Source organism: Netta rufina (assembly GCF_964035555.1).
Source record: "Netta rufina genome assembly, chromosome: 17".
NCBI classification, from domain to species: domain Eukaryota; kingdom Metazoa; phylum Chordata; class Aves; order Anseriformes; family Anatidae; genus Netta; species Netta rufina.
The window spans coordinates 5,235,516-5,249,513 of NC_140141.1; the positions used below are offsets into that span (position 1 = coordinate 5,235,516).

The window sequence follows — 13,998 nt, forward strand, 5'->3', positions numbered from 1 at the left end:
ATTTTCCACTGTTGGATTGCTTTATTTCCTGCGTTTCATTTACAAAACCAGCCTCATCAGTTTTCATCATTTTTGGAAAGTGCTTTGGGATGCTGAAGAAACAGTGCTCTAGTAAAGGAAACACAAATCAACAATGATCAGTTGTGTAAAAAAAAAAAGCATACCGTTTTCTATTTGCCTTTTAACATACCTTGCCTTTTAACATACCTTGCCTTTCTTGTCTGTTACTTTTCCTACATTTCTCACATCTTCACAGGAAAGCCTGAGTATGATCTTCTGGTAATCGGTGGAGGATCTGGAGGCCTGGCTTGTGCAAAAGAAGGTCAGCATACATAAATAAGTAAAAGTTTTCTTTTAGCTTAAGTGTTTTTTAGGGAAGCTAAGAGAAGCAATACTGAAAATGTTAAAGATGTCTAAGAAACAGTATCCTGTGCATAAGCCCTGCGCTTTAATCATTAACTCAGCTCCATCTAGTTAATCTGCAAATTATTCACACCCTCAGGTGTGGTAATCTTACATGGCTTTCCAGTTACTCTTTTTTAAAAGTATTTCTTCTGTTATCACAGGAAAATCTAATAAACATTTATTTCACTGTTACTGTGTGCCTCTGAGTGCCTCCATATATTTTCTTTGTTACTTATTATACTTTTTCTTATTTATGAATTAAAACAACAGTACTTTCAGGCTGTTTGGAATTGTTTAACTTCTGTAGAGAACTTTTTCCTCTTTGTAATGCATTACCCTTATGTAACATGTTCAGTAACACACAAGGTTCTTAAACATCTCATTTGGCATCACATTGTATTTTTAGGGTTGGCAGAAGCTGGAAGCTCTAGTAAGGGTTATTAAGTGCCTTCTGGAGAATCTGCTGACTACGTGGGTAGCCTGGGCTCTTAGCCTGGTATCTTGAATTGGTATAAACCACCAACTGTCATCTCCTGTATTCTTAATCTGTGCTTGTGCTACTGAATGTATTTCAATTTGTGCATTTCTTCGTCCTCTAAGTGCCTTTTCTTGTTTTTTGCTTAAAGCTGCTCAGTTTGGAAGGAAAGTGGCCGTTTTGGATTATGTGGAACCTTCTCCACAAGGTATGGAAAAGAAATACTAGGATACTTGGATACTTGTGTAAAGCCGTGGTCTGGCTGAGCAGGTTGATGCAGGCAGCAACGTGGCCAAAGCCACGCTGCATGCTTTGCTTGCAGTAAAGTCCTTATGCTGAGCTTGCTCGTTCCTTCCCAGCTCTACCTCCTTTTCCTGCATGCTGAGGTTGTTAGCAGTGTTTGATTTGTGATAGACTTTGGACTTAAATGTGTGAGAATATTGTCTGTCAAAATGTCATTACAATTTCTGAAGCGTACGAATTGCGTTATGTTAAGGCTCGTCATGCACAATGTGTAAAGTAAGATCTGCAAATGCAAATAATAAATGTGAAAGTGTAGTAATTGGATCTTCTGAAACCTGCAAAAAATCTTGAGATGCTTTGAATTTTAGAAGAAAAATACTTAGTTGGTCCTTATCAAAACGTTAATGTAAACATAGTCAAAAAGTGATCTGTAGGAGTAAATTGTGTGTTGTTTCAGAACATCTAATACTAATTGCATGAATAATCTAATTCTCTAAATAACCTAGTTGCATTAAGTAAAACTAACATGGTATGTTTACTTTTTTTTTTTGTTACTTTTTTTTAAGGAACCAAATGGGGACTTGGTGGAACTTGCGTGAATGTTGGTTGCATTCCTAAAAAGCTCATGCATCAAGCAGCCCTTTTAGGCAGTGCCCTTAAAGATGCTCAGCACTATGGCTGGAATATAGCCCACCCTGTTCATCATAACTGGTAAAGAATATTGTCCCTATCTGCTCCTATGTTCTGCAAACGCATATGAAAATCTTTTCTTGTTGATATTTATTTACAGACAGAGAACTGAATTTTGGGTGATGCTTTTTAGTCTACTCCTTGTTTTAAACACAAAACTGTAATTAATAGCTCATCAGGGCAGATATTATGTCAGTTTGCACTTGTTAACTTACTTTCATAACAAAAAAGTATTACAGAACATCATAATTTGTAGCAATTGCCTGTAAATTGAGTTGCATTATCTGAATTTGTAACATGATGATTTTATGTTCAATTTCTTGGTTTGTGATAGGTCAGAGATGGCTCAAGCTGTTCAGAATTACGTGAAGTCCTTGAACTGGGGACACAGAGTGCAGCTACAAGACAAGTAAATAAGACTTGAAGTTCATCTGTCCTCCCATAATCAAGGAGCTCTTGTAGAATTGTTGAATTGCCTTTGGAATTTCTCATTATAATTAGTATTTTTAGTTTGTAAGTCCTTTCTTCTTAGGACTGTAGGTGCCCTTACCAATGTAAGTCGTGTTTCCCTTTCCCTTCTTCTTTTCTGGAAAATATTGGTTGAAAATGGCCCCAGGAGAAAACTTTCTAACAGTATAGCGATCTGGGTATGTTCTCTCTAATCTGGAAAGATTTTCCATTAATATTAAGTAGTCTGGGTTTATCAAGCTAATTTTGGGCTTCCCCACCAAAGCTTACGTGCCCTGCTTACAAGCCTACAGATAACACTACACGAGAGCAGCTGATTTTTTTTGCTTTCAGTGCAGGAATGTTTCCAAGTTTTTCAGCATGCAGTTCCTTTTATAGAGAGATCATATTACTTTAACAGGTACAAGTCTTATGACTCATGCTGAGTCACTCTTGTATGCTCTAAAAGAAGCATTGTAGTAGTAATGTTATAAATAGTAATGCTACGGATAGTGGATCATGTATTGATTGAAGAGGTTAATAACCTGATCCCAAAGCATGCCATATACTTTGCTGTACAGGGAGATGAACTGTGACACAAAAATTAAGTCTGTGATAGAGCTGCACACAGTCCTATGATATGAGATGCTTCCTTCCTTTTCTATGCCTGTTTGCCTTTTTTTTTTTTTTTTTTTTAACGGATCAAATAGGGAAAGAAGAGCTGTTTTTATTTCATTCCTATTCTTCTTCATTAAACATACATTTATGTTGTTTTCTTCCAAACAGGAAGGTGAAATATTTCAATGTCAAAGGGAGTTTTTCAGATCCACATACAATCCGTGGTTTAACAAAAGGAGGTAAAGAGGTGAGCTGCTTTACAGTGCACCTCAGTTCTGCAGTACTTTTTGCTTCAACCATCTCAGGTCTTCTTGTGTTGGTTTTCAGATCGGCTGGGATCTAGACAATACTTTTCCAAACTGCTTTAGGTATTCGGTATTGTTCCAGTGAGGGAGATTTGTTTTCCCTCTAGAGAAGATGTTTATGAACTTGACCGTTGCCTACTGTGCCCTTAGCCCCTAACCTGCAGGTTAAGTGCTGTTGCTTTTCCTTTGAAGACAAGCACTGAGACACGGGGTTATTCATTGTATTCAGATTCAAGTTGCTTTGATGGATACTGACAGAGATGTAAAGAAAACCAAAATCTCTTTACTGCTTTGGGCATTAAATCAGTCTGAGATGATTTCTTCCTTCAGATGAATTGTAAAGGCGCTTAGCTTTCTAATACAAAGTGGTGTGTGGGAAGCAATTATGCTGAATGTACCAAATTTAACTTAAAGCAGACAGGTCAAGTAATAAAATGGTGACTATTTCTGCATATTTAACAAAAGACTGAAAATGCATTTTTAATGCCTTTTTGAGGGTAATTATATAATGTTACTGGTTAATATCAGCCTGAGAGAGCAAACGTTTTTTGAGGTAAATGCCTAGCATTGTCTAAAAACAGATCCTTTTTGAGGTACCTTAACTCTAGGCCTTAGAGACAGAATTCGCTTGGTGTGATTTCTGTGTTTTGTCCTAAGATAAGCTGACTTTAATAAACTGCTGTTTGTGTACAGCTGTTGTTTCCAAGCAGTCCTCCGAATCTTGTCCAGTATAGGAACAATTGTAAGCTTAATATTAAAATGAAAAATGATAGAGAATGTGTAGGAGAAACCTTCTGCCTGTATTCATTTGTTTTTATCTCCAACCTTTTTTTAAAGTATTGCTTATTATTATGTCAGATAAACAGCAGATGGTAGTGCCAGCTTTCTCACATATTACTCATTTGCACATAGCTAAGATATAAAGACAGATAAAAGGATATCAAATGCTTTATTTTTTTTTTGTATTTTTGTTTGTAGACTATTCTTACTGCAGAAAAAATTGTCATTGCTACTGGAGGAAGACCAAAATATCCTACACACGTAAGTTACACTTCCCATCTGACAACTTCAATGGCTTTACTGTCTTTGTACCAGATAATTAATGTTTAGAGAATTAAGGATGTCAACAAACTAACACAAGGAATTTCCGTACCTGAGTGTGAAAAAATATTTTTTGCATTAAAATTTTCAGAAAAACACTTCCCTGGAAAACTATTTGCATTAATTTAGTATGTTGATGTTCTTAGAATCATGGAATCCTCACATATGTTGGAAGAAATCTTCAAGATCATCAAACTGAACCATCAACTTGAGCTACTGAGTTTCATCACTAAATCATGTCCCTTAATGCCATGTCCACACATGTCATATCCCACCAGGGATGAGGACTCTACCATTTCTCTGGGCAACTTATTTCAATGCTTGATCACCCTCTACATGAATTCTTAATATCCAATCTGAACCTACTCCGGCACAAACTGAGACTGTCTCCTTGTGTCCTGTCACCTGAGAAATGAGACTGGTGACAGTCTCCTTGCTGTAACCTTTTTTCAAGTAGCCATCAGCCTCCTCTCCTCTGGATTAAATAACATCAACCATTCCTCCTAACTTGTTTTCTACTCCTTTCACCAGCTTCATTGCTCTTCTCTGCACACATTTGAGCAGCTCAATATCATTCTTGGTAGTGAGGGGCCCACTTCACTACCAAGGTAAAAGGCAGTGATACCTTTTATCAGCTTGGAACCTTTTCTCTTTCAGTTTGTCTGTTGTCTCTTATCCTGCTGTGCACCACTGTGAAAAGCCTGGCTGTCTTTTTTTGATAGCTTCCTCATAGCTTTGGAAAGCTGTTATTAGCCACCTTTACTCCTGGCTGAACAACGCCAGTTCCCCTCAGCCTTTACTCATTGGTAGTGTGCTCCACGAACTGGCCATTTTCATGGCCCTCTGCTGAACTTGCTTCAGTCAGTCAGGTTCTGTGTTGTATTAGGAGGCCCAAAACTTGACTGTGTTCTCGATGAGGTTTAACTAGTGCTAAGTAAAAGAGAGTACTTACTCCCCTTGATATACTGGCTACACATCTGCTAATACAATCCAAGGGGCTATTAGCTTTTTTTGCTGCCAGCACTGGCATTTTAGAGTCAAGATCTTACCTGTGTGTTCACAGGTTGCAGGTGCGCTGGAGCATGGAATCACAAGTGATGACCTGTTCTGGTTAAAAGAATCTCCTGGAAAAACGTAAGCTACTCTACAATGGCTTTAATATATGCCGTCATTCATACTTTTTCATTACAGCAAGGTGAAAAATGTACAAAATTGCCTTTTATATTACCAGTTTTTCTCTCTTTGTGTTTTCCCTCTTGAGAATCTGTTTTGCCATGCAGCAACATCATGCTGTTAATCTTCATAAGTAACTAATACGTTTTTTCCCCCATAATATTCCAATCTAAAATCAAGTTATATTTAAATTTTTACCATAGGTTAAGGTGACTTATTTGCTGTAGCAAACTTCCTCTTGGAAGTCACAAGAGGGCAGCATAAACTTAAATGAAGGCTCTACTGTCCCTATACTCTCCCTATTCTTTGCTGTGAGTATATGTGAAATTGCTTCTCAGGTAGAAACTTAGACATAATTTTGTGTTCTTTTCAGTGGTGACTATTGATAACAAATCTGATGAGACAAGAAAGGACAAAAGTACCCTTATTATGGCTTGGAAGCTATTGATTAACTAAAATACTGAAAATTGTTTTTAGTGGAAATATTAAATTACCACAGTCTGTGTTTCAGAGTGCATAGTACAGTAAGATTTGGAGTCAGCGCTGCACTACAAAGCAATTTCTTTATGCAAATAACTGTGATAGGAAATGTGTATTTGCTGGCATGAAAGTCAGCTAAGGGTATTTTTACTTGTCTTGTAGTTGCAGTCTGTCCCTAGATCAAGGATTTCACACAGAAACACAGTAATTTAGGTTGGAAAAGACCTCTAAGATCAGCAAGACCAGCCGTTAACCTAGCACTGCCAAGTCTACCACTAAACCATGTCCCTAAACACATCTATATGTTTTTTAAATACATATTTGTGAATGGAGAAATTGTGTTTGTTGCAAGTATCTTTTATATATATATATAAAATACTGGTGCTTTCAAAGAAAATAGAGCTGCCATTCATGGCCATGATTTGCTAATATAAAATTGCAACGTGTGTTAAGCTAAGCATCAAATAGATAAAATAGGGGTTCGTTGGTACAGTTTAAAAAAGCAACTAAATTTCCATTTGTTTGCAGTATATCAGTCACCTCTTGAATTTTGAGAGCGTGATTTATGTGAGGAAATTATTAAAAAAAGAAAAAAGAAAAAAAAAAAAGATATATCCCTATAAGACATTTCTGTGAAAATGTGGCTTTTGTCCAGTCCCTGCTAATGCAAGTTGTAACAGTGTAATGTGGGAGTCTAGTGTTTATATGTTGCATTCCTAAGATTTAGTCAAAATAAGCCCGCAGGGGGTACAGTAGCATTTCTGTGCTTTATCAGGCTGTGTCCTAGCAAATGAAGGAGGGAGTTGTTAAAGGTTTGTTTCTGATGGATTTGTTGCTATTATAAATACTCCCAAGGTTCAGTTTAACACCTTTTGTTTTTTAGTCTGAGCTGTGTTCTACTTCTTTCTTTCCCATTCCTCTCCAAATGTGCATATGTCAGCTGCAAATTATATGGCTGGGGGTTGTAGAACTGTCAGTTCTGTAGTTATTCATACAAAGCGCGTGTGTATGTGTTGTTTTTTTTTTTTTTCTTAAAAGGCAAACCGTTAACCGAGCAACCGTTAACCAACTTAAAAGTCCCTTAAATACACAAACACTGATGAAATTCTTGCTACTGAGATGAAGGATTTTGGCAGAGTGAATTAGAAAATTTGCCTTGAAATGTGCTCAGAATGAGTGAGAGATTGAGCAGGTGCGGTGGATGTTAGGTTCTGCTTTCAAAACTTTTCTGTTAGGCTCTGACGATGCCCAGGAACACTTTAGTTTTTAGAAGGCACTGTGAATAATGTGCTGCTGATGTTATGAGTGGGTGCCAGCTGGCACCTATTTCTTATCTAATGAAAAAGAAGAGCAAATGAATGCATAAATTTTGTATGTTCTTATTCTGTTCCCTGTAACTCCCCTCAGATATTTCTTTATGGGCAGTATATGGCTTTTTGCAGCACTTCCCTGGAGCTGGAGGCTAAAAGAGGGGATGTTCATCCATTCACAGATCAATCAGATGTCCTAATGCTGTAAACATTATTTCCCACTGTGCTGAATTGTTTGCCAAACATAAAACCCAGACCAGGAGACTGGTAGATATTTATCTCTTGGTATGGCTTATGCTTATAATGCTTGTGCTTCATTGCTTATGCTCCTGACTTTAAGTAACCTACTTAAACTCTGTGATTATATGACTTTGTGATTTGAGTTTTTAAAGTAATTTCTAAATTTAAGTAATTTTCTAAAATCTACAGCTTTCCAAATGCAATTAGCAGCCTACTTTTTCCATACCCCGAACCCCGATTTTTTTTTTTAACTTTTGAATATAGAGGAGAGAGCCCTGCATTAAGAACAAAAGAAATCCCCAAAAAGTGGAAGCATGTTTCCATAGCTGAAGATCACAGTCAGAAAGAGCCTAGCATTCTATACAAGCCTCATAGTAACTAGAAATGTTGGTCCTTATTGATGTTTCTCCTAATTTAAAAATACAAGGAAAAACTTTCCTGTGGGTGGAAATACTACTTGGAATGCATCTCCAAGCTGTGAGATTTTAACAAGCCCGAATAATACATGGGTAGCAAAGAAATGTGGGTGCAGCTTGTCCAGCAGCTGTGTCACTGACCGGCCAGTTGGACCCACTTTTACCCCTGGAACAGGGACTGAGTGCTTTTAGGTACCCGGCACATGCAGGGAATTGAGGATATGGTCAGAAGAGAGAGGAATGCTGCAGCGTATAGGCATCTGGGGACAGGCGTAGAAACTGCTGTGCTGGAGAGCTGATAAACCTCATAACTTAGAGGTGTTGATGGACAGACAGCTTTAGTGGTATTCATGGTTGAAAGAGCATAAAATAGAGGGAGAGATGGGAACCGGCGTTTTATTCAAGATCTCAAATGGATGTATGTGGTAAACAGTAGTCTAGTTAAGTCTATTAAACAGATCATCTATAGCTGTGTACACAAACTTTTAAAGTTAGCAAGGGCAAATATTTGGCATTTGGATAACATGATGAAAAAGCAGATGGTTATAAATCAAATTGAAATTTAGCGATGACTAAAATCTGTAAGTTCTATTGAGAACTATAATCTACTTGGTAAGAAGATGGTGAATTTAATACGTACTTAACTTCTGAATGTCTTAAGTTTTATTAAAAATATTTTGCAAGTTATTTAGTAGCTAAGATACATCTAGAAATTTTGAGATATATTTTTAATTCTGGTAAGGCTGCTGCATGTCTGTATGTTTATACATGTATGTTGTACACTGTGTCAGAGGCAATGGTGTCAGGAGGCCCTGTAAAAATGAGGCATCAGAAGCAACAGGCAGTGTGCGGAGGGTGAGGGGGGAGGAACAGTGTCAACTTCCACACCAGATGCTTCCAACTGAGGTATATATCACAGGGCACAGTTGAAGTATTTGTGATGCCTCTTAACTTTGCTAGTTGTCCTGAGTTTTTCCGTGGCTTTCTTCACCTTGTCTTTCAGATTACATGTTTAAATGTCTCTTTACAATATAAAAACAATTCCTTTTGTCTTATAAACCTTTGTTTGTTTGTTTGTTTTTGATTCTGTTAATAAAATAAGTTCAAATGTTAAAAGGTTCTCTTTGTTGGAGTTGACAAGCCACGTTCTTTCTTCCTACCTAACAGTATCAGATCCACTGCTCAAACCTGTGATCTTATAACTATACATATTTAAAAAGTAATTTGTTGGGTTATGCAGAAGTATGCGCAAGCTCATTCCATTGCTTTATTCTTTCTTTTTTTTTTATGCAACAGGTTGGTTGTTGGAGCCAGCTGTATCCTTTGAAAAATCTGTGATTTATGATTATAAGTAGCATAGTTGCCTTTCCTGTGAAAGCTTAATTTTCTGAATTTCTTTGCTCATGCCCTATAATTAATAATAAATATAATTTGTAATATAACAGGAAGAGTTTTATATGCAGTATCATTGTAGGACACTAAGGTTAGTTGAGGATGAATTCTCAGGATCTTGAAAACATTCTTACCTATTAGGAAAGAATTCTGAGGCTTTGGGTTTTTATTCTGTACAACAAAAGTAAGCTAGAGATGTGTAAGGAAAACGTGGTATCTCTAGATAGAAACACCATGTGTATATTACTCTCCATGTTGCATTTATGTGAAATTATTGTTTATATTTCTTTAATTGATACTTCACCAGATATTTCACTTGAATGTGCTGGTTTTCTAACTGGCATTGGACTAGACACTACGGTCATGATGAGAAGTATCCCACTTCGTGGGTTTGATCAGGTCAGTGTGGAACATCTTGCATTTCCTCCTATATCACATATAAGGTATGTTTGGTCAGTTTTGTCTCCTAAAGAAAAAGTGGCGTTGGCTTCTCCAGACATTTCCTGGCATACAGTTTCTGAAGAGTAACTAAATAAATATTAGCTCATGTTTTCCTATTATATCTCTTGATCCTGTATTTGGAGAATTAAACTTTTTTTTTTTCCTTCACTTAATTGAAAACAGGATTGAAAAGATCAGGAAGCAGGGGAGAGATTTGGATTATGCCACTGCTAAAAGTATTAGCCGATTTCTTTAAAATAATCTAGAGTTGCTAAGAGATGCAGATAATGACTTTTAAAATAAATTACTGGATGTAACATGAAGTAGTTCAATGTGGAGTTCATTATGACAAATAAATAAATCACTAAGCTGAAAGCTTTTAATGATATAAGAACTGGAAATCTTGACTTTACTGCTTTCATAACAGTGGCAGTTATAACTAGGTTTTTAAAAAAAAGGTATGTAGAGAGAGTGTGAGTGATTTTGGTGGAGCTATCAAGCTGGAGAAAATTATAAGCGAAAGAGAAATGTTAAGAGAAAGAATTGTGTTTCAAGATCAAGAACAATTTTGAGGAGTTTTCTTCAAGTGTGAGTGATCATGATTGTGCTGTCAAAACAAAAAACAGTTTTGGCTAGAATTCCGTTCCTGTATAAAGACAATAAAAGGGAATAGAGTTAACAATGAGAAAAAGCAACAAAAACGAAGAATGTTGTTAAACATTTGTGTTAAATACAGAGTTGCTTAAAGAAGCAATAGCAGGTAGTATAGCATGTTTAGGTTAAAGACAAGTTATTGGATTTAGTAAAGGCATTATTTGGATGTGATTTTTGTAGGCTTTGTTCTACCAGTTAGATAGCCTTATTGGTTGGCTTGATGGTCCCTAAGTCTGTAGGGAGAGTGTTTTAAAAGTGATTGTAGATCTTTGTCCCTGAGAGACTTGATGCTAACATTACTTTGAAGGAAAAGTTTCTGTAGCGTTCTTAGGAGAGTTACAGGTTTTCACTCACTGCTGCGCTGAACTTTTTGTTTTTAATTTTCTAATTATTTTTTTTTTATAACTTTGGAAAATTTCAGCTTTAAGAATGAAGACTCTGTCTTGTTAATCTCTTGAAAATAGTGTTTCCAGAGTGGAAATGAATGCACATTAATTGTCCCTGGTAGCATGGATCAGGAGTGTGTTTTTTAATGCTAAATTGCAGTACTGCAAAACATTTAAAGACCAAAGTTGATCAAAGAGTGATAGAGCCTATGGGCTTGTTTTCAAGAACTGCTTTGCATACGTGGAGTGTAGGAAAATATTTTAATGTGTAACAGTACCGTTTTTGAGGAGGGAACTTCACTGTCAGAAGTAGCAGTGATAAGTAACGAACGCAGGTAGTGACAGCTCCTGGTTGCATGCCAGCTATTCCCACTTTGAAGTCTCTTCCTTAAAGCTAGTGGTAGGTGTACCAGTTTTGCAAAACACCATTTAAGGATGTGTCTTGGGAATTGCGTTCATCGTTGAAGAAATCTACACCTGGAACAGCATGAGATTTGAGCAAGCAGGGAATAGTGCTAAGAGTGTGTGGGTGGCACTTCATAAAACAGTAGGGCTTTCTCTGAGAACATGATCTACTGTAATATATAAATAATACAATGGAAATTTCAAGGTTAAGAAGAAATAGAAAAAATAATTTTATTCAGTATGTAGTCACACTGAGATGGAAACTGATTAGTGAGTTGTCTTGTTTCTGGAGAGATATAACCATGTTGTTGTTTTTGTATTAGTTAAAAACAGCTTCAGAAATAAAGTTGTATAAGTCAAGACCTTACACGTAGCTCTTCTGCATGAGTGGTTTTGTAATAATATCCTTTAAGTAATAAATATATCCTTTGACAAAGTGTGACCTGAATTACTGCAGTCACGAGCAATGACATCTTTGGATAAACCTGTCAATTCAACACATTACTAATCAACTGTAGTGTGGCATTATTTCAAACAAGCTCTTAGGACAAAAGCATTATTTCCTTTTGGTAGTAGAACTTTTCAGGAAGCCTTAGTGATTCATAGTTACTGCAGAGAAATGACAGGTGTCACGGCAAAGGGAAATATTTTTCTTCATTAACTTTATCAAAGCATTTAATTCTTTTTAAGCTGCCAGAAAATGGTAATTATGGTAATGTTAAACTAAATGTGCTCTAGATTCTATTTTTATATATGAATCAAATGACTTACAAGCAACCTTTTTTTAAAATGCTATTTCAGTTTCTTGAAAAAAGAAACTGAAAAAATTTGAATATTCAGATGCAGATACCTCTTGGAATAGAGTTGCAGGCCATAGTAGCTTAATGAATTATCATGTGTTGACAATGCACAGTAGCTAAGTGACAAGGAATGTTTGAAAGGCATTATATTTTTACTGGATTTCATAAACACAGCTGAATGAGAGTTTTGCATTAAAAATGCCATACCTAAGTATAAACATTTTTCCTCCTACTCAACAGCAAATGGCATCTTTAGTAACAGAGTACATGGAATCTTATGGCACAAAATTTTTAAAGAAATGTATCCCAATGAAAGTTGAAAAATTGGAAAGCAACAGATTACAAGTCACTTGGAAAAATACTGACTCGGGCACAGAAGAAGCGGATTCCTTTGACACAGTGATGTGGGCAGTAGGTAAACTTGATCATCTTATTGTTTATTTGTAACGCTTTCTGTTCTGAAAACAAAGCTCCTTCGTGTTCTGTGGGGCCAACCATTTTCGTAAGTTTAGCAATCTAAACATGGATATAATTACAATCCACATTTAGAAACTGCAAAATGAATGGTTTGGGGGTTTGAGGAGGTTGGTTTGTTGTCTTTTTTTAGTGGACTTTTTGTGTGTGTGTTAAAGTTGGCACTCTATCCTTAAGGATTAAACACATTAACAGTTAAAGCTGGTTAATTGATGTGCAGTCGGTATGATTCATTGTTTTTCTCTGTATCAACACACCCACACCAGGTGTCTCAGATAATAGACTGGGAAACTGGGTAGTGTTGAGGATTTCCTGTCTGCAGATGTGCCAGTTACAATACTGATTGAAGAAAGTCAGCTTGTAGAGTTAAAAAGCACCCGCTGTTAACTACTTGTAGCCTGAGTTATACTAGATATTTCCTTAATTTTTGTGAATGCATCTTGGAATTTATAATTACTAGGATTTTCAAACCAATCAAAACATTTGAGGCAACAAAATTATTTGGATATATTTTTAATGTAACTTAAAAGTTTAAATCCAAAGCTTTTGTGGGTTACTGTTACAGGGCTGTGTTACCTTGCTGAGTGAGTGTACTCAGTTATGCACCGGGTCATTGAAACAGTTCTTTCTTGGCCTTTATTTGGTTCTGTCTGTCATGTAATGTCCTTCTGTCTTTTACTAGTGCTCTGTCTTCTACTTCTGTGAGAATTCACCTGAATTAAGCTTCTGTGTATTTTTTTCTATATGGAACCAATAAACTTTTAATATTATATAGTATTGCCCCTGCTCTTAAGGACACACAAAAAAAACTTTATATGATAGATGCCTGATGTACCCGAGCTACAAAGCAAGGGTAAGCTTGTGCACGCACAGACGGAATGTAGGGTCTTTACCCAAAGAAAAGGGTACAGACCGATACCTTTATAAATAGATGCAACTGCTGATCTGCAGGATGAACTTGCAGGAAATCAAACTTTGTACAGAGCTTGTTTCAGGTATTGGAGCACTAAAACCTGTATATTGAGTTCTGCAGCTGTAACACAGCTAATATAGAACAGGAAAGGACAAATAGTATTTCCAGTTGAATTTGTGATAGATGGCAAAATATTAATGCTGTAACTGGACTTTGTCCAGATTATTCAATATAGTAAAGATATTGGATTACTATTTATCTGATTGATGTCTGACTGTGTAGAGGAGCATCACTGAACTGATAATTAAACTATGCAGGCATTTATAAAGTATTCTGGAGTGAGCTTGACAGAGAAAGTGGGATAGAATACTAGTAAATTGTTAATAGAAAGAGTGAAGGCCAGCAACAGATCTGAAATTTAGCTTTACGAAAGAGTTGCCTCCCTAATGAGGGCAGTGGAACAACCCTTCTTCAGTTCCCTTGCATTCATAGGTGTAGAGGAAAGCCACTGTGCCTTTGAAATAATATTGTCTTTGCTATAAATATATATATATATATATATAAAAATATATATATATATACACCTTTAGCTCCATGTGAAGTTGAACAGGTATCTGTTTTTGCACATCA

The 13,998-nt window shown here is 36.4% G+C and overlaps 1 protein-coding gene across 2 annotated transcripts in view; it reads left to right on the top strand.

Moving 5' to 3' along the window:
• Positions 1-13,998, top strand: part of TXNRD2 (thioredoxin reductase 2) — a 33,681-nt gene that overhangs the window by 940 nt on the left and 18,743 nt on the right. The window contains exons 2-11 of one of the 2 annotated variants that reach the window (XM_084297379.1): positions 257-322; positions 1,032-1,088; positions 1,690-1,834; positions 2,148-2,222; positions 3,047-3,125; positions 4,162-4,224; positions 5,348-5,418; positions 9,200-9,219; positions 9,603-9,694; positions 12,222-12,396. In XM_084297379.1, coding sequence (XP_084153505.1) covers positions 257-322; positions 1,032-1,088; positions 1,690-1,834; positions 2,148-2,222; positions 3,047-3,125; positions 4,162-4,224; positions 5,348-5,418; positions 9,200-9,219; positions 9,603-9,694; positions 12,222-12,396 — 843 coding nt within the window. Of the gene's footprint in view, positions 1-256; positions 323-819; positions 902-1,031; positions 1,089-1,689; positions 1,835-2,147; positions 2,223-3,046; positions 3,126-4,161; positions 4,225-5,347; positions 5,419-9,199; positions 9,220-9,602; positions 9,695-12,221; positions 12,397-13,998 lie in introns of those variants that run through there. The other variant, XM_084297380.1, reaches the window with a different exon arrangement.